Below are 25,616 nucleotides of genomic sequence, written 5' to 3'. Positions count from 1 at the left end.
CGGTTAAACAAACGACACGAAAAGGTCACCTTTTCTTACCAATGGTAGAGACATTGCCGCGTTTGGGAGGAAATTGAAGAGTAGTTCGGACAGGACTTCTTTGGCGATATTTTCCATGTTTAGGAACACTACACGTCCCAGTCCATTCAGTTCATAAAAGCGACATTTTTAGGTTGCCGATTTGACGAGAGCAGTTTAGTTCGAAGCTGTGGGCGCCATTGCTCCCATTTCGTCGAAGTCACGAGCCGCACCACCCTCATCCGCGCTTATTACTTCGTGTTTGGAACATTTCTACAAGAGCGGGAACGCGAGCCAGGTGAGGCAGAAAAACACCTGCTTCGCTGAACGCGTCGCGTACCGTCATACGAGATTCCCTTCTACCACGTCCGTGACGTCAAATACATAAAATGTCGCGTTAAACAATACAGCTATCCGGTTATTACAAGTCCACCTTTGATGTGTTTTCCCTTTTCAATTGTACAGCGTATTGTATAGCCATCGTGTTTAAAAATAAAACACAGATGTATTTTAAGAACGGTTGTAAATGTTTATGAATAATATATTTCTATAAATATGCATTATTTGACGCGATGGCCAAGTGTCAAGTTTCAAGTTTCACGCAGCTCTCTAATAATAATAATAATAATAATAATAAATAATAATAATTTATTTAATATAAGATTAAGACATTGCGTCAGCTAAAGCACTATTTCCGTCTTACGTACAATATCCTTTACTGTGAAACCTTGCAATATTTTGTTATTACACCTGACACTAGATGGGGTAAGAAATCACTAAGCTTAGCGCTGTATTGACTTGCTAGGTTGAATTATATTTACTCCAACCAAAATTGAGTAAGAAAATGTACGCTTCTACAACCTCTACTTTTAAATAATTTTTAAATAATTCATATCTACATCGTCAAGATATTAAAATAAAATGAATAAAATAGGTTTAGAAATGTTGAAAGCGTTGTGAGTAATATAAAAACAATTTTTTGGCGATCGAACAACAAGTATTGCGTTTTTGTTATTTTTAAAACAAAATATATTTAAAGAGTTAATCAAAAATTGACTTCCTCTTAAACCTAGAGTGTACATCGAATTGTTCTGGTTTTTGGAACTTTTATTTTACAAAATGAATTACTAAACATAAAAAAATTCAACTTTCAGCAGGGTTAAAACCTCGAGACACTCTTATTAAGGGAACAATTTGATATCAAAAGCAAGAAGAAGTAATTACCGTTTTGAATGGATTGGAGAAGATGCCGGTCTTCCTGACGAGAGGAGGTCTCTTAATTTGGCTACCCGTTGACCTCCAGACGCTCTCCGTGACCCCGATGGGTCCGAACGCCACATCGGTGCCGCTGACTAGTTCGTCTGCCGACATCAGGGCATTACGTCGTCCTCTTTGACTCTGCAAGACATAAAACCAAACAATTAAATATTAATCAGTAAAAGGGGCAGATAGGAAACACGATAAGACGCTCGCTTCACTTCGCGCGCTAAATCTTATCCGCGAAATGTTACTACTACTTCAACTACTCGAAATTATTATCACTGTAAGCATATGTAACATAATTACTCATAAGTATGCCATAAAAGCATTTTCCTTAATGAAACCTTGTTCACGGGATATGACGTAAATTACGTCACTTACAATTCCGTGACGAAATACGCGTCATCACCTTTACTGATGGGAAACGGAAGTTAGTGAGAATTCCTCGCGCGTTTCTGGCTTTGCCCATGTCAAGTTTAGCTCGTGCCTCGCAATCACATGATTTCATTTTCATGGTAACCTTCTCAATAGCGCAAGGATTATAAGCATTTTTGCTTTTTTGGGTCCGCTCAATGTATGTTCCGCGTGAAACAAGGTCTCATTGAATTTTTTCAATGGAAATGTTATACAGAGGCATACTTATGAGTAATTATGTTACATATGATATAAGTAAAATAATAAACATAATTAATGATACCGAATGTTAGTCTGTAGCAGAGTAAGTGCGAAATTGGACATTTCGGTAGAGAAAATGCGTCACACCTTCTATTCTCTTTTTCTCAAAGGGTGAAATCGCGCTTAGGTCACAAATTCGAAAATTACTACTTCAAAAACCAAGGACAAGGTTATGATAGTCAATTGCTTGTTCCCATTCAATAAATTATAAATAGCGTTTAAGTTTTCCAAATACTACCAACAGCGTAAATAAGGCCCCCGCAATGCAGGAGGACCACAGTGGGCCCCTAAATTACTTTCAAATAATATGCTAGATACCGACTAAAGCCCCGAAAAGAGTTTCGCGGGGGGCTAGGGTGTCTTAGCTACGTCACTGCACCAGCTCGTGGATAGCTTTCGGTACTTAGCCCCGTAGTGACGATCATTAACAAAATTAGAGTCTAGAGCATAGGAAGTGTCATACTTATATTTATTTAGTTACTCGCGCTATTATGATATCTACGCGCATAAAGTGGCGAGCGGCGACGTCTCCGAAACAATGGAATACATACACTTACAGAACTGACAAAGTGACACTGTAAGGTATAGTTTTATTGTCCGTTCGTTAAACGAGGTGTTCTTAGTTATAGGAGGGGGGGGGGGGGGAATTTTCGTTATCATCCAAGCCGTGTTATCGGCAGAGGGATTAACTATACAAAGGTTTCACCGTCTATTTAATTAAAGATTCCGATTTCGGGATTGCTTAAACGGGGGAAATCAAAGGGAATGGTGCGCCAGGAATTTCCTCAGCGGATACAATTTTAATTTGTCTATATTTGTAAAAGCTGTTCGTCCGTATATATTTAATATTAAGGTACTAGTTATTCATTTGATAAACGTGAAAAGACGTGTTTAAAAGGGTATGTACGCTCTATCAATATAATATCATAATTTAAAATTGATAGAGATATATCCATGTCGGTTTAGTAACTGTTCCTCCTTCAAACGTAACCAAAATTTTAAATTACATAATATAAATAATAATCAGCTAGGCTAATACCCAAGGCACCACCTTAGGGCCAAGTCATGGAGCGAGTTTTAATGACTTTAAACAAGTGACCGGGTTAAAGAGAATATAATACGATTTTACGCGATCCTACTAATTAATATTGTAGTTAGTAATTTACTAAGGGGAGTAAATTTACTTTCTCATATAAAAATAAATAATTAAATGCCAAATGTTGAAATAATTAAAAATGAATTTTAAAATGTTGAAATAAATAAAATGAATTTTAAAATGTTGAAATAAATAAAATGAATTAGAAAATGTTGAAATAAACAAAAATGAATTATAAAATTTTGAAATAAATAAAAATGAATTATAAAATGTTGATATAAAAATTAAATATAAAATATATAAAAATAAAGAGTAGCTTTCAACGACCTTAAGCACAAAACAGGGCAGTACTCCTAATTTATACAAATTATTTTTACAATATTTAAATAACATTTCTAGAAATCGCAACCCAGTAAATTTCACCACCAAAAATATATAACTCGCATAAAACCACACTAAATATCTACAAAAAATAACGTATTATTTTAACTCGCATAAAACCACACTAAATATCTATCAGAAGTTACGCATTATTCTAACTCGCATAAAACCACACTAAATATCTAACAAAAGTAACGTATTATTCTAACTCGCATAAAACCACACTAAATATCTAACAAAAGTAACGTATTATTCTAACTCGCATAAAACCACACTAAATATCTACAAAAAATAACGTATTATTCTAACTCGCATAAAACCACACTAAATATCTATCAGAAGTAACGTATTATTCTAACTCGCATAAAACCACACTAAATATCTATCAGAAGTAAAGTATTATTCTAACTCGCATAAAACCACACTAATTTTTAAAATATACTAATTTAACTTAAAAGAAATTAGAGCCTACCTTAGTCGATGGAAGAGCATTAAACTAATTCAATAAAATATCTATTAATATACTCGTCTATGAGTACACAAAAAAGGGCAAACAATTTATCAACAAATGTGGATTCAATGTCACGATTGAAATGATTCGCTTTTTTAAAGCTTTACGCGTTATGAAGTACGAGCCGACTATTACGCGGGTGAAATATTTAGTCGATGATATAATCGTCGGCTTGAAAAGGTAGGGTTGAAACACGCGCAGGTTTCGTTCTCTCCCAACTGGATATTATCACGAAGATAAAATTCCTCAGTGCGATGAGCCAGCCAGAGAAACACGTACCAAAACAGACGATGCAAAAATTATAATGTTCCAAGGGAAAGCCAACCTCCATCCGATGATTACGTCGAAATACATCTACCATTCGCTAGTTAATTAGTAAGCGGGAAATTCTCAATCTAATAAAAACCATACTGTTTATAGTTATCAGCGGATAGTTTTATTATATAAACCATAAGTAACAAAATACCTCTAAGTATGACATAAGGAAATTTTTAAACTACATCCTTTCTACACATTGACGACAAAATATTTTCTAAATAGCGCCCCTCGGTAGCGGCGGCATGAACTAATCTAACCCAAATTCCGTTAACGTGATATTCAGGGAATTTGGCGTACGATTTTGATTACCGCCATTTTTTAGGCTTAATGCGTATTTAGCCGCACTACGGTTACGCAACAGACCAAAATATTTTTGGAGTACTACATGATTGGCTGAATTTGAACCGATTCTTTTTGGATGACCAATAGAAAAGTTCAAATCACAAAGAAGGTTAAACTTCCGGGTTACAGAGTTGCTAGTCGTTTTACTTATCTTTGTTGAAGAAAGGATCTAGTAAGAAAAATGACTGAGCAAGGCTACAAGTGTCATACTTATAATTATTATGTGACTTATGTATAAATTAATAATTTTATCCCATATCGTAGTTATATAGGTGGGTAAAAATGTCGACCCACCCTACAGAGTTGGTATTTATACGAACACTAATAGACTGCTTTGGAAATTGCTTACAGGGAAACAAACACTTAGAGCGAAGTCATTAAAGGTTCGATTTTAATTCTTTTTAGATATACTAGATGGCACCAATTTAAACTTTGGCAAGAAAAAATAATAAATACTTACGATAAACCACTTCTAACACTATTTTAAGCGTTATTTTACGAAAAAAGTGTAAGATAAAAACGGAGGGGCAGGTCACTTCCATTTTAGGTGAATCTTAATCAAAGTAAAATGATTAAATCAGGGTAATAATGATTAAAAAATCTTATCAAGAAAATTTAATCACGATTTAAACGAGATTTAATCATTCTAATCTTGATCTAATCTTTTTAATCACGATTTAATCTTTTAAACGAGATTTAATCATTTTAATCACGATTTAATCAATATAATAGGTCGAATCGAGAATTTATCATTAAGATCAAACTAAAGTACGATTTAATCATACTAATCACGATATAATTTTTTAAACAAATTTAATCATTTGAAACAGATTTAATCATTTAATCAACTTAATCGTGATTAACTTGAGTTTAATCACAATAGTCACCATTAAATCGGATTTAATCTTTTGACGGGTGCGTCGTTAATCAAGGAAGTGACCTGGCCCTCGATAAAAAACAATCAAATACAAAGACAATATTCTTCGCGGTTTTTAGCCGATTTAAAATTTCGGAGTTCAAGATTTCGGGTAGTAAGAAAATTACCCATGTAAAAGTACCTGTTCCCTTGTCAAATATAAAACGGTCAATCTCCGGTTTGTTTCCAGTTTAAAATCGTCCGCATTTCAGACGACTTGAAATGAGAAATTCTGCACTCACCCATTCAATATAGGAGAATACAAAGTCTTCCAACTTCAATAAATACTAATAGAAGACGAATAACGGTACTACACCAGTAACACACCATAAAATGCATCGCTTTCAACTTGGAAGAAATGATCGTAAACTTCACAAAAGACACCGCGTTTTTCTTACGAAGAATAAAAAACAGGCTTCTCCATAAATGATAAAAAATAATAAACCAAGTAAACCGGAAAAGATTCTACAATAATAATAATAATAATAATAATAATAATAATAAAAGATCCTAACGGTTTATGGCGTAAAAGGTTTTACACTTAGGAGAAATAACTTCTTCCACCGTAGAAACGCCACGACTTAAAATCGTTCCGTTGGCAGAAAATGAGTGGGCTATGCCCAAAAATGGCTTTAAAATTTCCTCTGGGAAATCTCGGGTAAAAGGACTACATAGCACTATTTTCTATATCTTTGTCCGAACCTAAATAAACCCTATATTACTTCGCACATAGGACGTTTTTCAAAGTCCATTGTCGAGAAAGTTTGCGGGGACTTTGGCCTGATAGAGCTAAAATGTCCCCCGTTTTGTACGTATGTAGTCTTGGGGTGGAAAACGGCTTAATTTTATGAGCCAAATTACGACAATACTAGCGCAATGAACTGACTGAACAGATAATGGAATTTACAGATATGTCTTTATAAAACAGAAATGTGAAGGAATGTTTAAGAACCCTTATACTAGAAAATGAGGAACCCTTATACTAGACTTTGTTCCAATACATACTGCCGCGTAATTTATTACCGTCACGTGTCGTTTAATAGGATTTATACTTGTTTATTTTTGCGCTATATAATATCGTTCTTTTGGCAATTTGATAACCAGGAAATGACAGAATTAAGAAGTTGATTAGGTGGGGAATAATGGTCACTGACAACGGTTGCAAACCAATAAGTGAATGCGCATTAGAGTGTGTCAATTTATATAATACATAAAATGGGGAGCAATTCTAATCAGAGGGAAAGAGAAAAATCTTCTAATTTATTATCGGTCGTAACAGTAAAAGTTGCTCGATGGAATTAGTTTTGCATACAAAGCCTATAGACGTAATGAGTACGAAATCCATCTAACGTGGACCGAGGCGTAACCCTATTCCTACGAATTATTGCTCGGATCAGTCTTATATTTATAGTAAAGGTAAATAACCCCGCCTACCGTCGTCGTAAAAGGCGAGTTAAGAGAGCTTAAATGGCCACCGAACAGAGATATTAAAGAATTTCCCCAGCAAACCCCATTCGAGAAGAGGCCATTAAAAGCCTCGTTTTACCTCGATCGTAGCAAGGAATCAGCAAGCCGGCCTTCGCGACAGCGAAGGCCGGATAAATTGTTGTACATCATAATGCAGGCGGGATTATACATCTTAATAAGAGCATTTTCCGCTTCCGTGTACCAGCTTCGGAATGTAGAACCAAATGGCTAATATACGAACGAGCTCGAGATGGAATATTAGCAGCCTAAAGTTAGTATGGTCTACATCGAAAAATCGTTTATTAACACGCGCTTGTTCTGGCACAAATAATGTACACCTTTCACGCTAAATGAAACTATTCGCTTGTTCTACAACGTGAACTATTCGTCAAGATCAGCGTATTGGGGCTACACTTTTTACTCCTCCTCAAAAGCAACAGTGAAGAGTGTAAACTGATAAAATCGTCCGCTTATCCAGAAATTATCTACTCAAAAGGCAACAGGCACTTTATACTCCAATTAAAATGCGTATAAAATTAAAAATATATTTAAAACAAATTTCCTTGAACTATATCAAAATGACCGAGGACTAAATTTTAAAATTTTTTCTGCCTAAACACCAACCGTGGGGCACGCAAATGACTAAAAACCCAAAAAAAATTTACGGGGGGGGGGAGACGGCTCAGCCCCTAGCTACGCCACTGAGCATACCACTCCATTGAATAGAAAAAGAGGCGTGTTCTCTTACCCCCGCGGCGGACATTTTCTTGGGTTTATCATCCTTGCCTAGCAACGAAGCGCTCGTGCTATTGCTCCTACTCGCCGGTAGTCGGGCACATCCGGTTGAGACACCGGCACTTCCGGTACTGTTGGCTCTGGTAATGAAGGCGAAGTCCGACGAGTCTCGAGCTGAAAATGTAAAAGGAGAAAGAAAATGTAGCTAAAAGTTTCTTCACTTTCTCGAACAAGAAATATAATAATAGGTTTTCCATTCCTCAGACAGAGCGATATGATCCGTTATGCGCGTGCGGATTTAGCTTTCAATGGGTATTTCCTTTCGAATCATTATAAAGAAATATCAAAAGAGAAAAATGGGGACGTCTCCACCCACCGAGAGGAAGAAATGCCAAATATTCCCAAATGATGCTCTAGTATAAGGACAAGTATTTCATCAAACTGTCAAAAAATCTAGATTTAATGAATTCCTTTCTCCCCCGTTTTAGTCCAGAAATAACGAGGCAATCGGTTACGAAATAATCACTGTCTTCAATATGGCCCAACGGATAACGATCACTTTAGAGAAACGGAAGAAATTACGAAGACCAATACACGTTACACTGATCTATAAATCATTATATCACAATTTTTCAAATATCTCTACCGGAAAAAAAACGTACATCTCAATTTCTTAAATGTCTAAAGCAAAATAACCACCTGATTATTCGATCGATGGATATTTCGAGGTAGCTACCTCGAAATATCCATCGATCGAATAATGGCAAAAAAAAAACACCCCGGAACTCGTCAAGATATTTAACTTTGAAAGGGATCTATAGGACCCACTTATACCAACGCGATACGATATGGTTAAAAATTAAAAATATGTAAATAAGGTCCCGTTGCATTATGGGTAAAATTTAAAGGCAACTGATGAAATATTTAAAGGGCAATAGCTATATGTCCCACGCTCAATTAGTTCCGCTAAGAATTTGTTTATTTATAGTTCTAGAGAAATAACTTTGTCGATACAAGTTGAGAGGAGTTAGGAAACCATCACGTAAACTCTATAGAGGGAACCAATGACTTTTTTTTTATAAGGTTAGAGGATTATTATTATATAATTTTATAATATAATATTATTATATTTCAGATTCACAGGCATTGCAACAGATGTCGCTTCTAAGTTACTCGTATCTTGATAAACTCTCGGAAATACTAGAACTTTCGCAATAGATAAGATGACCTTGCAAATGTGTCTCTCAACCTGTGAAAACGGATTCTTTGACAATTTCGAAAGGTAGCTTTATAGCGATTATATCTCGGTAATACGCGGTGCTAGAAACCATGAACAAAATTCGACGATAAGAGAGTGGCGAGCGGAGAGAAAAACATGGTGATACACTTCTTATCTCCGACCACTTTCCTTTATATTCAAACACGAAAAAACACTCGCGACAAAGGGATACCATATCGTTATCGATTTCGGATACAACAATCCCTTTTCTTCCGAACTATTAACAGTCAAACGCATCTAAAGCACTCGACTTCCGATTCGGAAACTTTGAAAGTTTCGTTTCCGTTCGAAAACTGCCTCGTAAAAATATTTTGGGAGTTTCCGAGTTGCTCTACAATCTATACTAAGAATCACACTTGTAACTTTAGGCGAAACAAGGTGAACCTTTGTACCGAAGAAGCACAGAGGAACCATTTCCAAGTATTGATATTAAATTGAAAAATCAATTTTTCAACGCATAAACGATTACAACTAATCTTTTCAGTTAAAGGGAGTATGAACTAAATGGAAAATACGACTCGTTTTTAACTTGATTCGCGCCAATCATCTCTCGCTTCTCTTAAACCTGGTGGCATGGCAGACATGATAAATTCGTTGATCCCCACTAACAAGGAGAGTATAACCGAAAATGTTTTTGACCACTTAAAACATAAATTAATTTTTTCTTATTTTACACAAAAATTGTTACAATTTTAACCCAAAAATGTTCCAATTTACAAAAACTTGATGAAATTTACCTAAATGTGGTCTAAATTACCCATTTCATGATTTTAAAATTTACAAAAAAAATTTCGTAGGTGAAACCGAGAAAATCCCATGCTTTATTAAATGGAGATTTTTTTTGGTTTTAAGTGATCAAAAACATTTTCGGTTGCCATGGAAAATCGAACGGGTAGTGGAAACGTCTCCTTTTTGGAAATTTCATATAATAGGTATACAATACGCCCGACTTTGAACAAAATCGGCAATAAACACCTCGGGTACTTTCCTTGTAAGTATCGAATTTCAAAATCCAGTAGCTTCTCCCTTTTCGTATCTCGTCATTTTGTTATTTTTACAACACTAGTTCAATTTAAACGCCAGTGTGACCCTTTAACTAAGAGTCACACCTAGCTTCTGAATTTTAGTCTGATAAATAGATGTTATATTAAAGGGACTTTCAAGGGAAAGGCGTTGCGTTGTTGAAGTCCATTTAAAATACGTCATTCGGTCGCGTTTATAAAGTTATACTCTGATGACGTTTCATTTACGTTTTTTGAATCGACTTCCAACCCATCACACCTCCATTGAAAGTCCCTTTAACTGAAAACCTAATTCGTCACAATTCAGGTATATTTTGCAACATCAAAATTATACCCCGAAGCCAGAAATTATTAATAGATAATATTTGAAATTAAACTCTGTTTTGACGGTATATTCCCATTCGACCGAATTCAATATGTTTCCGAAATATAGCCCAAAAGGCGGATTCGGTTCATTGGGACCTTTTGTTTTGTTTTTTACTTTTTCCCCGAGATATAGCAGGGTACGCAAAAAACGTTATACCTAAACAAAATTGCTACAGGTGTACTAACGGTAAGGTTTGGTTTGGTTAGGTTAGGTTAGGCTCTCACTTCCCTAGGGTGGCGCGCTTTTATAAATATATTTATGCTTTCAACTTTTTATTTATATCAAGAATACAATAATTCGAACAATTTCATTTTTTAAACCTTTTTAAAAAACGTCTCATAAAAACGAAATTTGATGTACTATAAAAAAATAATATAAACGTGCAAAATTGGGCTGTAAACCGCACAATTGGGGTACTTTCGATCGATTGGGACTCAATGTTAAATCGTTTTCGAACGAATGGGATTTCGGTCGAATGGGACCAAAGCGTTTTGACGATTCCCAGACGATACTACCCACCTACCGGCAGAAAGAGGAAAGATTATACGAGAAAAGGCTGAAGAGTGCGGTTTTCTTCTTGACCGAACGATTGTAACTATTTCAATAGTGTAAGGAGATCGTTAGCTCGGAGGCTGACTGTAAAAGGGTAGTGGTTCCTAAAAAAGGGTTAATTATTTTTAATTACGGTGAGGAGAGAAATCAGAATGAAGACGAGAAGATGCGAGACTTAATTCCAGAACTTTCTTCTCGGAAAGAAACTCCGGTCTCTAATGTTACGCCACTAGAGCACACTCCCTTCTCTCTTCATCCAATTAAAAAGAAAAAAGCAGGGCTTAAGTACGTAACGTACGTCTCCCAAGTACAGAGATATCAAATGAGTAGGAGTTCTAGAGGTATTTTCTCCCTTTTAAACCTTAATCTAGAGCGAAAAATAAAGAACTAGGCGTTCCCCGCAATTCCACGACCTACACTACCCGAAACACTCCGAAAGCAGCGTCTGGAGGTTAGGGAATCGTACCAAGGCGTAGCTAGAGACTCATTTTAGGATTCTCGACTCTCGGCCGACAAGGTACACCCGGAGCTGGGGTCCCCTTTCTTTCGTCGGTTCCACTCGACGACGAAAACTCGCTCGAGCGAGCTCGCAATCCTTTCCGATAATTGAATAGCGCGCCAATGGTCAAGCCGCGGTCATTATTGAGGCTCTATGGTCCGAGCCAATGTCCGAAAGGATATATATCATAAGGCGATCAGCGGACCTTATAGTTAACGTTTCAAGAGTGAAAAAAAAACCCGAAGTGGTAAAGGTAAAGATCGATTTCTTTACGTGGGTAGATGGGATGAAAAAAAAAGACCAGCAGAAAAGAAGGTGATCTACTAGACTTAATGACCACAATGGTTTGTGGACCCTTAAAGCCCTCTTAATAAAACGCTACTTGGGTTTATATAACGGAATGAATTTTTTATTACTTTCTGTCATTCAGTTCTACGAACTTTTCCCGTAGTATACACGTTAAAAGCTTTACGGAAGATTCGAAGGGGCTGGGCCTGAAACGCTGGTGTAGCCACCACTAATAATAGCTCAATGTGCAGACTTTGGTCCTATACATGACGTTAAATGCTGAGTGCAAACTCTACCTTAGGCCAATAATGCATCCGGGTTAACGGATAATATGAAGCCACGACTATAGTCTTTTTCTTAATTACTCGAAGATATTATAATAATCAGCTAGGCTAATACCCAAGGCACCACCTAGGCCTAAGTCATCAAGCGACTTTTAAAGCCATTAATTCAGGTGACCGGGTTACAATGCGTAGGAGGGTGGTGGCAAGCCCTTCATTCCACGCGAGCCAACAGCTCCCTACACTCACTATTACCGTTAACCTCCTTACCGGAATTAAAAAGAAAATATTACATAAAGGAAAAGCATAAAGGCGTGGGGTTTCTTCCGGAAATTTCTGTTAACCCGAATACATTCTTAGTAAGGATAAAACACTCAAGATGCTAAACCTTAGACTTACATAATGGACACAAATAGAGGATAACAAATTGGTTATAACCACGCAATACGGATGAAAATTAACGCAATACTAGTGCTCGGAATTGTTTATTCATTATCCACAAATTTTCCGATTTATTTAAAAAAACGTTGGCAAAAAGAATATCATTTTAACTTATTTAATTACGTTTTTTTTTACGCAACCAAGCATTTATTTGAATAAAAGTGGCATTTATTTAAATAATTGTTTGTTTTATTTAAATAATAGGCTTATTCACTTTCGATTATTTAATCATTTTACAATTTTTATTCAACTATTGGTTATTTAAATAAATATTATTTAAATATCACCGAGTTTATTTTATTCATGGATAAAAATTAATCGAAATCCGAGCACTACGCAATACCACAGTTTCCCTATTTATATGGGTACCCCCCGTACCCTGCGGCGGTGACCTGGTCACGTCAGCACTGCCTACATCCAAAATGAGAAGCGCGAGTCTAGACCCCGACGCCGCGAAATTTTGACCGGTGGCGGCGATCCCGTTATTTTCCATCGGCGGCGGCGGCAGCGCGATCGGCGTGCGCCAACTTTCTAGGCGGCGGCGGCGTAGTGCGCCGTTTATATGACATTTTGTAGAAAATAAACTGTCATTTTGCACTATCAAAGTAATAATTGAAATGTGATAAAGAAAGAACTACATTTTTGTCAAAGCTGCAAAGAGACTGATATCAACGGAAAATCTGGTAGCCCTGTTCAAAAATATTATACACAGTAGGCGGCGCGCCGTTCAAAATGGTTCGGCGGTGGCGGCGGCGCAAAAAACGATCGGCGCCGGCGGCGTCTAGGTCTACGCCAATCTAAATAGACGACCCCCTCCCGCCTTTTGTCTCGATTTGGGTTTGTAAGGGCTACCTTAGAGTCGAACGGATATACGGATCGATTATCGACCAATCGAAGAATGTCCGATTTCAACTCCCAATATAAGCGCGATTTCGTCTCATCCCGTTCGTCTTTTGAAGAATCAATGCGAGAAAAATAAGGAAAATTACTCATTATTATTATTATTAATTATTATTAGAATATCCTAGCAATTAAAACGATTTTTTTCGTTTAAGATGGAAAACAATTTTTATTTTTTTCGCGCCTAAACAAGGTCAATTTTGGCTGAAGTAACGCCATTTTCCCGAAGTGGTCCGACACAAATTTTAAACTCCATTGAAAAAGTTACGTCTTTTCAGAAATATATTTTCTAGCAAATGTCATTTTATTCGGGCCTGAAGTGATTAAAGCCTAATACAAACTTGCAGTTTAAATAATCTTAAAGGGCAATTGTCACCACCCTAAAATTGGTTTAAAACCATTGAAATGGATAGAGGACGTCCGAAAATGGTTATACAAAAAATTTTACGTCAATATTTCCAGTATTTGATTTGTTATTAGCAAACAAATTTCGTGTTTTACCCCCCCCCCCCCGACTCGAGAATCTCAAACCGCTTGGCTGAACCTACCTGCAGCGCCATCTCGTGAACGAAATATTATTTTCCCCGGTTTTATCGTTTTTCGCGGTCGGAACTGTCGTCTGCTACGACATTCTCCTTGGCTTTTTAACTGAGCTATATTCGTAGATTGTAGTTTATCGTGTTTTTAAAATGCCTTACACGCCGCACTTTCTAAAATTTTTGCCGCTTCATTCTTTTGGCGCTGCACGTAGGTTCAACCGCGATTTCTGAAATTTTTGGAGCCGTTTGATGTAGGTTGCGGAAAAAGTAGCGTAACTTTTTAAACACTTTTCCAATAACTATAAAATTTCAGGGACATAATCATTAATATATTTTCTATCATTCCGTAAAAAAACCTCGTAAATTTTGGTTTTGGTGACAATTCCCCTTTAAGGGTAACAATTTCTTCAAACGAGCGTAGAATTTATTCATTCTAGCTCTTAATATAGTAATATTTACACGGAGGTGTATCTTGTTTAAAATTAAGGACTCTTCGAAGAAATAAAACCACGAGTAAAACAAATAAACCGTCGCTGATACATCAAATGAGAGGTATTTACCAGAAATTGCTTTATCTCTACAACAGACTCGGTTAACTCCGTAGCGTGACAGTTGGTTGTCAGGGGAAACGGCGAAGATTCGATGTTAACGGGGCCGGGGGGAAGATGCTTTTCGAGTGAAGGGGTCGTTCAATACACCGACACGGAGCCTACATACTCCACTCAGAAATTCAAGAGAAATTTGTCACCCATTTTCACCCTCTCCTTTAAGAGTATTGCAAAATTCAATATAGACGAAAAATTCGATCGGGAAATTTTCGCTTTCGACCATAAATCATTTCAGCCAGTCATCGAGGTTGGCCTACGCCTTATAGCCATCCCAGTAATTTGGCTAACTTTCGATAGATGGAGGCAGACGCGCGATATATAACGGCGTTCCAGACAGGAAGAAACTATAGAGGGATCAGTATAACAGCGTGGGACGAGCCTCAATTTACATAATATTGAATCCCGCCTTATTATAAAATTTAACAGATCAATCTTAAAGAATAAAAATTAGCCCAGAACGAGGGAACGGGATAGCAATAATTCGCCTTTCAGGGTTTGGGGGACAAAATCGAAGCGTGTTTTTGGCTATTTGCGAGAGACCAACATTCAGGCTTTGCTATAAACGTTTCAGAATTAAGGGGCGTTTTTACCTTAATACCCGCAAGTACTGCCGTTGGAGCACTTCTACAGGCGCGCGTAGGTCAAAAATAGGTCACCCCTCCGTTTATCGTATTTATAGACAGTAAATGAAATAACTTTTTATAACAAATCAATAATAGTAAATCAAAATATGATTATTAAAATAAATTACAGATTAAATTATCCGTTACAACTAGCGTGACTTTATTAAACTAAAAAAAAATTCAAATTTTAAATGAATCGACTGCAAAAACGATGGAGAAAATTGACTAAATTAATTTCGAAGAAAGAGGGTTAAATTTGGGATTTTGCGAGTCGGCAAAATTAGCGAAGAATAGTTGATTTTGTAAAATAAATGAAGATTTTAAACACATTTATACAAGTATCATAAGTAACAAAGTAATATTAAGTCTGACACACACCATTCCGTAATATTAATAAATTAATAGTTGATTTTATAAAATAAAAAAGGGGTCTTGCCCAACTTATTAAAATGTTGCTCTTACGTCACAAGACCCAGCTTTATCAGTATAATCTCCACACTCGCGATTTGCACGTGCGCTAGAAAAACTTAATATTTCTCTGACGACTGTAGCGCGCGCTCGTAGACTTGTAAAAAGTAAGAGACTGTGACGTAAGAGCAGCATTGAAACAAGAAGGCCACGTTACTTTCTAAAAAGAACTATTCGTTTGATGTTAAGCATTAAAAGTGGCGGGAGGGTGGAATTAATCTACCACCCCCCGAAGACTTTACAACTCTCCCCAAAAACCGATATTTCTTTTTGGCGGTGCGGAGGAGCTTAGTATTGGTCGAGCGTGGGCGAAATCTAATGGAGGCTCCCCCCTGTATAGAGTAGTGGCGTAGGTGGGCCAAGAGCCCCGTCGTCCATAAAAGTCAAGATGAGGATGAATTCCGTTAAAAGGACGGGTTTATACGCTCGAGTATCTCTTGATCGAAAGGTAGGTGGAAGGGTAAAGTCTGCTTACCTCGCACGTGTAAATGATTTCCTCCGAGTCGGAAGGTTTCGAACTGGAGTGAAAGCGGCGTGTTTGAAGAATCGAGGTAGACATTGATGATGTTGGCGTCGATGCCTCTTTTGTCGAACAGTCCTTGTAGGGCATCCCTGTTATACAAAATAAACAAGGTCATGGTCAGTCATATTGAATCTAAGGACAAATATAAATAGTCTAATTTTAGATATCTTTGCAAAATCTGTGTACTAACGGGATTACGTAAACGATTAAAAGAGCGAAACCAACGCACTGTTTAAAATAAAGGTTTATAAAAGACTTTTTATTTATTTCGAATAGGGTTCGAAATAGTGTTGTTAATTTTCCGGAAAAATAAAGTGCGGAAAAATTTCCAGAAAATTTCCCGGAAAAAAACCATTAAAAACCCACTGGGTTGGGATTTTTGGAAAAAACCCGGGTTTTTTCGAACCCTGTTTTTGCACCATTTAGGTACTAAAAAGATCTAATAATTTATTTTCGACCCATTTTACTCTTTTAATGTTGAATACAATTCCTTTTTGGGTATTGAAAGGGAAGTAGCCTTAGGACTAAGCCTTTTCCAGTCTTTGTGGTTAAGGTATAAGAAAATTACGTTTTTACTTTAAGTCCTTTTGAATACGCATGGTATTCCTTTAAACGAAGAAACAAATTATATGGATCAACTTCGAGACTAGTATTTGAATGCTACGTTATTTCCTTTTTGAATATTTTCTTTAAAATAACACAATGCAAATTAATTCTAATCACTTGGAATATTTAACAACAGTTTGGTTACAGATTTTAAATATAGGGGATATTGATTAAGACGTCTACCTCAATAAGGGCAACAAAAAATTATTGTTATATTTATATCAAATACCGAAATACTTAAAGGATATTTTACGTTTTGCAACCCCCCTTTGCTCCGCGGCTTCAGAGACGCTCATTCGGCTATTGCCCTCAGCCGAAAACCTGCTTAATCAGGCCATATTAATGGTTAATACATCGAGTCGTATTGAATAATTAAAAAAAACTAAGTACCGCGCTTGATTCTCTAATAAAGCTTTAGTTTCCCCTAAATGTTGGTCTCCTCTTACTTTTTTGTGTTTAACAAATTGTTAGTACGTAAACGATTACCGATTAGCATAATCAAGGCTATAAACAGTGTAATCGACGGACATAGAGTTAGATTCCTTTTGACTTAAGACCCCCATTAAATTGACGTTCAATAAAATTAGTCCGACCGCACTGAAACGAACAAGACCAGAGCATTCATATACATATCCATCTAATTATAAGTATCACCGAACTGATCTTTAGAGCTATTACGCAATCATGGTGTAGTTCTCAGCACAGAACCCCAGGGTTGGCAAAAACAGGTTTTTGCCCTGACATGTGGGAAAAACTGGTAAAAACCGGGAAAAAATGGAAAAATCTCTTTTCATGCTAAATTAATCATTGATATATCTATTAAGTGACTAATTTGGTCATTGCAAATAGGAGAGATGAAAAAAAGGCCAGAAGAAGAGTGAATAGAAGAATATACTGCTTTTTTATTTATATTTTATTGAATTTTGCCACTGCAGGTGGAAAAAACCATGGAAGTACAATTTTCCACACGGTTTTTAACAGGAAAACAATAGGGGTTTAAGGGGTTTTCCCCCGAGTTCTTCGGTTTCCCCTTCCATAAAAACTTATCTAGGTTAACGGTAATAGTTAGTGTAGGGAGCTGTTGGCTCGATCTCGTGGCATGCAGGGCTTGCCACCACCCTCCTACGCATTGTAACCCGGCCACCTGAATTAAGGGCTTCAAAAGTCGCATGATGACTTAGGCCATAGGTGGTGCCTTGGGTATTAGCCTAGCCTAGCTGATTTATTTAAAAGGTGGAAAAATACCGCGGAAAAATAGTTTTTTCCACCCGTTTTTTTTCCTAGAAAAAACAGCGGTTTTTACCACCCTTGGCAAAATTGTGCCAACCCTTAGAATATACAACAAGGCGAAATACACTCCGACCAAGGACGATAATATACAACTCAGTTCAGTCCAGTGTCATACTTATTGTTTTTAAGTTACTTATGATATAATCCATATCGTTGTAATGTACAAAGCAGTATACATTTTTAAAGGGATTGTTCTCTTTAATAAGTTCCGGACAAAAGAACCAACCCTAGAATCTAATCTTCCTTAATACGAAAAGATGTTTTGGTTTGGGGACTGAAAATGGCTAGCTTTGATAAGATACAAGAAATTCTTTTTTGCCCATCGAGCACTTGGGTTCTTTCGGATTCCTGGTCTTGCACCGAATAATTCTCTAAAATGTATCTTCGTCTCTAAGCTTCTTATTAAATTTTCCGACCGAAAAGAGAAAAAGACATGATATAAAAATCTCGTTCAACCGACCGAAAAATTATATTTCAAAGTTTCGTTTCCAAGTTATCTTTTACAATTTTAGGCCGCTTTTAAGCTAAAGGAAAAAACGAAAAGCAGGGTGGCGTGTCGTTATGTAACGGTATTCCTCTACAGGCGCTTCAATAAATGCCGCTCTCTTTTTCTTTCCTCCTCTACGCGCATGCGCTAGTAACTGAATAAAATAGTCACGTGTTTATGTTAGAGATATTTGTAAGGCTAAAGCTGAAGCGCGCCTGCATTTTCTTTTCAGGAGGCGCGTGCGAAATTGAACGAGCCCTTCTATATTGAAACATTAAGCAGTGCGCGGTTGAAAATATAACGCTTTTACAAGTATGTTCTGGCTCTCTGTATTACTACGTCTAGGCAAGTCGCTGAACAGGTTTTATTTAAGCGTCTTTTGCTAAAGCTATCATTAATATATAATTTTTGTTACATTAAATATAATAATAAATATGAAAATGACTAATGTTAAAATAATGGAAATTAATTATTATTCATTTATAAAAAATAATAACTTATCTGAGCGTTAAGAAAATTGATTTTTTATTTCGCAAAATCCGATGTAGAGATTATATAGGGTAAGAATAAAGATTTTTGGAAGGCGAGCAATATATATAAAAAATACCCCTTTATTTTCCGGGTTTTTCATCCGGTTTAGTTATAATCGGAAACCGATATAGACTGTTCCGATTACAAACTGGAGCAAGGACGTTCCGCCAACTTCGACCTATTTGACCCTTTGTTTGTAGATACTGTTTCCGCATTTGTAGTTTTATTCCTCACAATTTTGGGCTTAAAGCCTATTTAAGCAGAGTGCCATATTCCTATTGTTCCAAGATACATTATATAGCTTAGTACAGACTCTTAGGATTGAGAAGTAAACCATTAGTCTGGATAAGTACGAGATCAGGTTAAATAAATAGGTTGTTATATAAGGTAATGGATTCGTCGGAATAAAATAATATTTCGCGTGGATTTTTATCTTAGCAATAGACGCTTCAATAAAACATCTTCAAGGAAATCGTCAAAAGTAATATTTTCGAGAGCCAGCTAGGACCTGCAAGTTACTGTTTATATAGTGCTTGTTGAAATAATGGAAACTTTCCACCTTTAAACCGAACGTCGTGTTTTTGCTAAGCCTTAATATGTCAGTAAAAGCTACCTGGTTAAAACTAGGAATATAATACTGCGTACCTGGAACAGAAATTTGTATTCCCCCATCACGGACTCGCTGTTTTAGCTTCGGCAACGTGAGAGCTATACAATTTCGGACATACGAGCGTAGCGCCATCGTAAAAAAGGCGGAATGTTTTGTCTCTATAAATTTTGCCTACTTTTCATTCTATTCACAAGGATTTTTGGTACAAGCTGAAACACGAATATTCTACCTGGATTCTACGAAACTAATTTCGGAGATGTTTATTTAATTTGAAGACAAAATAAATAAATCTTTAACACGATTTTAAAACCGGCACGCATTTCTAAACAAGTCCCAACGAACACGCGGACGAAATTTTGACTACGGTGTCCGCTAGGTGTCTCTAGTATCTTATGTCCGAATTCCCCACATTGCCAGGCCTATGAATCCCATATTTCCTCTCCAGTATTTCCATCCTCCTAGGTTAAAAGGAAACACTTGCTGCATACCGTACGGGTCAAACGTTTCCATTATTTCAACAAGCACTATATAAACAGAGACTTGTAGGAAATATTACTTCTTGGCAATTTCCTTGAAGATGTAAATTTTTGGAAACACCAAAGACTGCCCTTAAGAATAGGAATTGATGAAATATACAATTTTGATCAAATCTGGATCAAATATTTTTTATAAAATCCGGATCAAATTTAATTTCATACATCGTAAAGAGTTTCATAAATTTGAATTTAAAAACCTTTTAATTTCCTTTCTGAATTTGTTTAGTCGATTAAAAATTAAATTTAAATTATTTTCCAAAAAAATTGTTAATAAAGGAATATTCTAAGAATCTTTTCATATTAAATCTATTAAATGCATTAAAAAACTTTAAATGGTTCAAATAGACGATTTTCGGACATTTGAAAAAACATTTCGGACACATGATTATTCGGAAAAACGCTAGACCAAATCATCGCAAAACCATCCGCACTACTGGCCCCAAAAAGGGCGAAATCGTTCTATTGTTGAAATTACTGGCTAAAATGGTTTATTGATGATAAGTTTAAAGGCATTATAAGTCGCTAGATGACTTGGGCCTAATGTGGTGCCTTGGGTATTAGCCTAGCCGATTATTATTATATTATTTGACCTTGACGTACGCCCTAAGATACCGTACGGGAAACTGACTGTCACGTTCACACTAACAACGCTATTTCTATCCGTGTCCTTAAATCACTCACTGGTAATCTTCCTTATGGAGTTACGGAAGTAAATAGACTAATTTTTAATTTTGGGACTGAACACACTTTCGTTTGTATTAATTCCGAGGGGTCGGACTCTTGCCATTATTTTGTACGGGATTTTGGGATTTCGTAGAGATTTTGGCGATTTTATCATTACTTTTTGAAGTGATTTTGGGATTTCAATGTTAATTTACCATAGAGAGAATTAAAAGATTTTGCGATTTTAGACAAAGTGTACGGGATTTTGGTAAATGTCCGACCCCTCGAATAATTATCTATTTAAATTTGTTTAATATACAATTTGTTTAGGAAACGTTCGTTTTTGAGCACCTGTCTTTTTAAGCGCTTTTTGTTTATTATTCTCTTTTAAGCCTTTTTGGGTGTTTGAATGTCTCGTTCCTTTTAGCGCATTGATTTTTAAATTGTTCAATTTATCAATCTAAATTTTGTAACAGACTCGAAGGCATCAAGGCTAGTTCCCACTTGGCGAATTTTCGAGACGAATAAAATTTTCGCGCAATGAAAAAAGACGGTGTTTTTTCGGTCGCCGGGGAGCGCGAAAATTTTAAAACGCTGAAAACAACTCGTGCGGGTTTTTAGTAATGTTTTAGGCCTAACATAAAACATCAGTTCAAAATGAACTAAATGGATGCTCCTGTTGATAATTTCAATAAATAAACGATTCTATTCGTGAGATAACTACCTTTACTTCAGTATCTTGGTCAAGTTTTCTGAGCCGCTTTTCTAAAGACCTAGGCTTAATAAGTGACGGACGGAAGCGGAATAGATCGAGGGAACGCGTTTTCTGATTGGCTGAAGCTTTTTATCGCCCAAGTGTGAACGTCAAATAGAACATGCGCTAGATACCGCGGAGACGCGACTATAGCGGCGAATTTGAAAAAAAAAAAGCAAATTTTATTCGCGAGCGTCAATTTTCAGCGCGAAAATTGTTTTTTTCGCTAAGTGGGAACTAGGCTTTATTCTGCCGAAGTACCGCGATTTTTCTAACTAAAATTAACGGTCCTATTACCATTGTTTTACTTTATTTCTAAAAGTATCAATTCTGTACCACAGCAATTTTCGGAATTATATCGGTACCGACATTACCTTCCCATTATAAATGTTAAAATTCCGTTCCATGGTAAATTTACAAATTAAAATATTAATGAAAAAAGACTGCTACTTAATGGATTATTTTATTTTCCAAAAATTGTGGGAGCCAAATCATACGATTTGGGTACATTTGTTCGAATTTCATTCATCCGAACGGTGGTACGAATGTCCGAATGATCATTTGTCCGAATGCCGGAAAACATGATCGTATGTCCGAAAACGTATTTCATTTGCCCGAAAAATTTATCACAACTTTTGTTGTTGATTTAGTTGTTCAATTTATGTTAACTTTACTGGCGAATTTCATTTGTTCGAATAATCGTTTGTCCGTTTTTTCGAACAATGGGAATTGGTTGTTTTTTTTAAATATTGTTAATATAAGAAAATAGTAACATTAACGTGAACCTAACCTAACCTAAAATATCCACAACATGTAGTTTTTTATTTTTTATTCTTGCACTAAAAAAAATCCGGACCAAAAAAAACAGCAATAAGAAATACTAATTTAGCGACAGAATTCGGACAAGTGATGCTACCGATTCGGACGAATGAAACAAACCAGGGGCGTGATTCTAAACTTATCGTTAGGAGATAACGAAAGAAAATTTTCGTTGGCTCCATTGAAATTATATAAGCTAACGAAAAATTATTTTCGTTGAGTAGCTAACGATAAGAGTAGAATCACGCCCCAGTTGTCCAATTCGAACAATTGAAACATTTGTTATTTCGGCGGTTCGGACGAATGAAATTCGAACATTTGTTCCACCGTTCGGACGATTGAAATTAGAACAAATGTACCTACCCCAATCATACATCGTTCTTCACATATTTAAAAAAAAACATAAGGCGAACTTTGGACCACATAATTGTATTGTGCTATTTTCTTTTGCGTCCGGGTTTGCGCTTAATCAATTAATTGAAAAAATATAAAAAAGTGAAGTGAAATTACGCAATAATAGGGAAATATCAAAGAATCCCACAAAAATGTTAGTCTATATTTATCGTTATAGACACTCGAACTTGACCCAGATCGAAGTCGATATAACTTGACGCTCTTTCGGGGAATTCAAAACATTGGTATAGATGGGGGAATACGGCAATATAAACCAGGTGGTTTCACGCACGACAGACAACCAATTGCTGTTTTAAATTTAGTCACGATCGAAACGCGGTTTTCGATTATGCGTGTTTTTTAACATAACAAAGAAACCTAGTTCTATACTTCGTTATACAAATAGAGAATCAGAAAACTAAATTGTTTCGCTTCGTATTTTCTTTCGAAAATAGGGTTTTAAGCTTGTTAGTGGATCTTTCAAATAGCCGAAACTAGATATTTCCTTTTTGAGCTTTGCATATGTGCAATAATAAATTAAATGTATTGTTATTGGCCTAAAAATAAATTTAAAAAAACCAAGATTCGATGTACAGGCGAAATTTGGAGTTTCAAAATTCTTGCTCATCTTCAATGTCGAGATTCTTGCTCAGTGGCGTTGCTAGGGTGTTTTAGGTGGCGCTTGAGCCTCCTGTAAAATTTCTGAAGCGCCACCTAAAATTTCCGAAAAGCGGCTCCTAAAATTCCCAATATTTCCAATTCACTTGTCGAAAAGTTTCTTCGAACTTAAAAATGGGTATAAAAATTTCATTTTTCCTAGTCGGCCTCAATGCTTCAACTTTACAAACCTTTTTGTTAGCCCCCCCCCCCTCTCCCATATTACTCACTAGGACGCCCCCGACTAGTGCTTATGGCTTAAGCGCCACCAGTTTTGACGCCACTGTTCTTGCTAGGATTAATCTTCTCCAATGTCGCGATTCTCGCTAGGATTAATCTTCTCCAATGTCGCGATTCTCGCTAGGATTAATCGTCTTCAATGTCGAGATTCTCGCTAGGATTAATCGTCTTCAATGTCGAGATTCTCGCTAGGATTAATCGTCCTCAATGTCGAGATTCTCGCTATGATTAATCTTCTCCAATGTCGCGATTCTCGCTAGGATTAATCGTCTTCAATGTCGAGATTCTCGCTAGGATTAATCGTCTTCAATGTCGAGATTCTCGCTAGGATTAATCGTCCTCAATGTCGAGATTCTCGCTATGATTAATCGTCTTCAATGTCGAGATTCTCGCTAGGACTAATCGTCTTCAATGTCGAGATTCTCGCTAGGATTAATCGTCTTCAATGTCGAGATTCTCGCTAGGACTAATCGTCTTCAATGTCGAGATTCTCGCTAGGATTAATCGTCTTCAATGTCGAGATTCTCGCTAGGATTAATCGTCTTCAATGTCGAGATTCTCGCTAGGATTAATCGTCTTCAATGTCGAGATTCTCGCTAGGATTAATCGTCTTCAATGTCGAGATTCTCGCTATGATTAATCGTCTTCAATGTCGAGATTCTCGCTATGATTAATCGTCTTCAATGTCGAGATTCTTGCTAGGATTAATCGTCTTCAATGTCGAGATTCTCGCTAGGATTAATCGTCCTCAATGTCGAGATTCTCGCTAGGATTAATCGTCTTCAATGTCGAGATTCTCGCTAGGACTAATCGTCTTCAATGTCGAGATTCTCGCTAGGATTAATCGTCTTCAATGTCGAGATTCTCGCTAGGATTAATCATCTTCAATGTCGAGATTCTCGCTAGGATTAATCGTCTTCAATGTCGAGATTCTCGCTAGGACTAATCGTCTTCAATGTCGAGATTCTCGCTAGGATTAATCGTCTTCAATGTCGAGATTCTCGCTAGGATTAATCGTCTTCAATGTCGAGATTCTCGCTAGGATTAATCGTCCTCAATGTCGAGATTCTCGCTATGATTAATCGTCTTCAATGTCGAGATTCTCGCTAGGATTAATCGTCTTCAATGTCGAGATTCTCGCTAGGATTAATCGTCCTCAATGTCGAGATTCTCGCTAGGATTAATCGTCTTCAATGTCGAGATTATCGCCCTCTATGTTGAATGGGCTCAAGATACTTCCGAATGTACACATTTCGCTAAGTTGCATATACACAATTTAAAGTATACGCAATGTAGGCAATTAGGGTTAATAACCAAAGGTTTAATATACGAATTTAAGTGGCACACGTGGTTAAACGGCTTAAAAAAGTTGAAAACGATACGCAGGCAAGTAAACAATTTAAATATAGAAAAAGGTAAAACTAAACTTCCTTCGTCGAGGTACCGCGGTATCATAAAAAAAATGAAAAAAGGGGTCACTTAACAATGAATAAAGAGAGAGAAAACCATCAAGACGTCACGACATAATTTAAATAAATACAGAGCGTCTCCATGTTTGAGAAAAAAAAAACCGCCTGCCTTTCTTAATATAAACCGAACGAAGAAAAGTACTTCATTTTGAAAGAAAGGAATCGAAAGTTAACCCCTTTTTTCTAAATCCTCATTGAGCAGCCAAGGCCTAGTAGAAAGGAGGCTTCGGTGAAAGGGTATTAAAAGGAAAAAAAACGACCGCCAAGGAAAGAAAAAAGTTGAAAGTATGGTCGAAGATTTCTTTACATTAAGAAAATCTTTAAAAGCCGGATCAATTCTGGCTGGTACGAGTACAGGAAAACTATCGAAATTTTTGTCGATGATCGATAAATCATTGGACAACTCATTAGAGTTTTTTTCATTTCATACCCTAGCTTTCTACGACAAAATA

At 36.5% G+C, this 25,616-nt stretch overlaps 1 protein-coding gene across 7 annotated transcripts in view; it reads right to left on the bottom strand.

Annotated features, from left to right (window-relative positions):
• The window catches only part of LOC149924864 (uncharacterized), a 254,886-nt gene that overhangs the window by 14,850 nt on the left and 214,420 nt on the right, over window positions 1–25,616 (bottom strand). For all 7 annotated transcript variants that reach the window (XM_090160131.1, XM_090160132.1, XM_090160130.1 and 4 more), the window contains 3 exons: window positions 16,062–16,198; window positions 7,733–7,893; window positions 1,243–1,416 (listed from right to left, as the gene is read on the bottom strand). In XM_090160131.1, the coding sequence (XP_090016257.1) occupies window positions 1,243–1,416; window positions 7,733–7,893; window positions 16,062–16,198 (472 nt within the window). The remainder of the gene's footprint in view (window positions 1–1,242; window positions 1,417–7,732; window positions 7,894–16,061; window positions 16,199–25,616) is intronic.

The sequence above is a fragment of the Leiobunum rupestre genome, chromosome 10 (genome assembly GCF_980474605.1).
Source record: "Leiobunum rupestre chromosome 10, qqLeiRupe1.1.hap1, whole genome shotgun sequence".
Taxonomy (NCBI): Eukaryota; Metazoa; Arthropoda; class Arachnida; order Opiliones; family Sclerosomatidae; genus Leiobunum; species Leiobunum rupestre.
The sequence above is the reverse complement of the archived record's forward strand: the minus strand, read 5'-3'. Positions and strand labels throughout refer to the sequence as shown.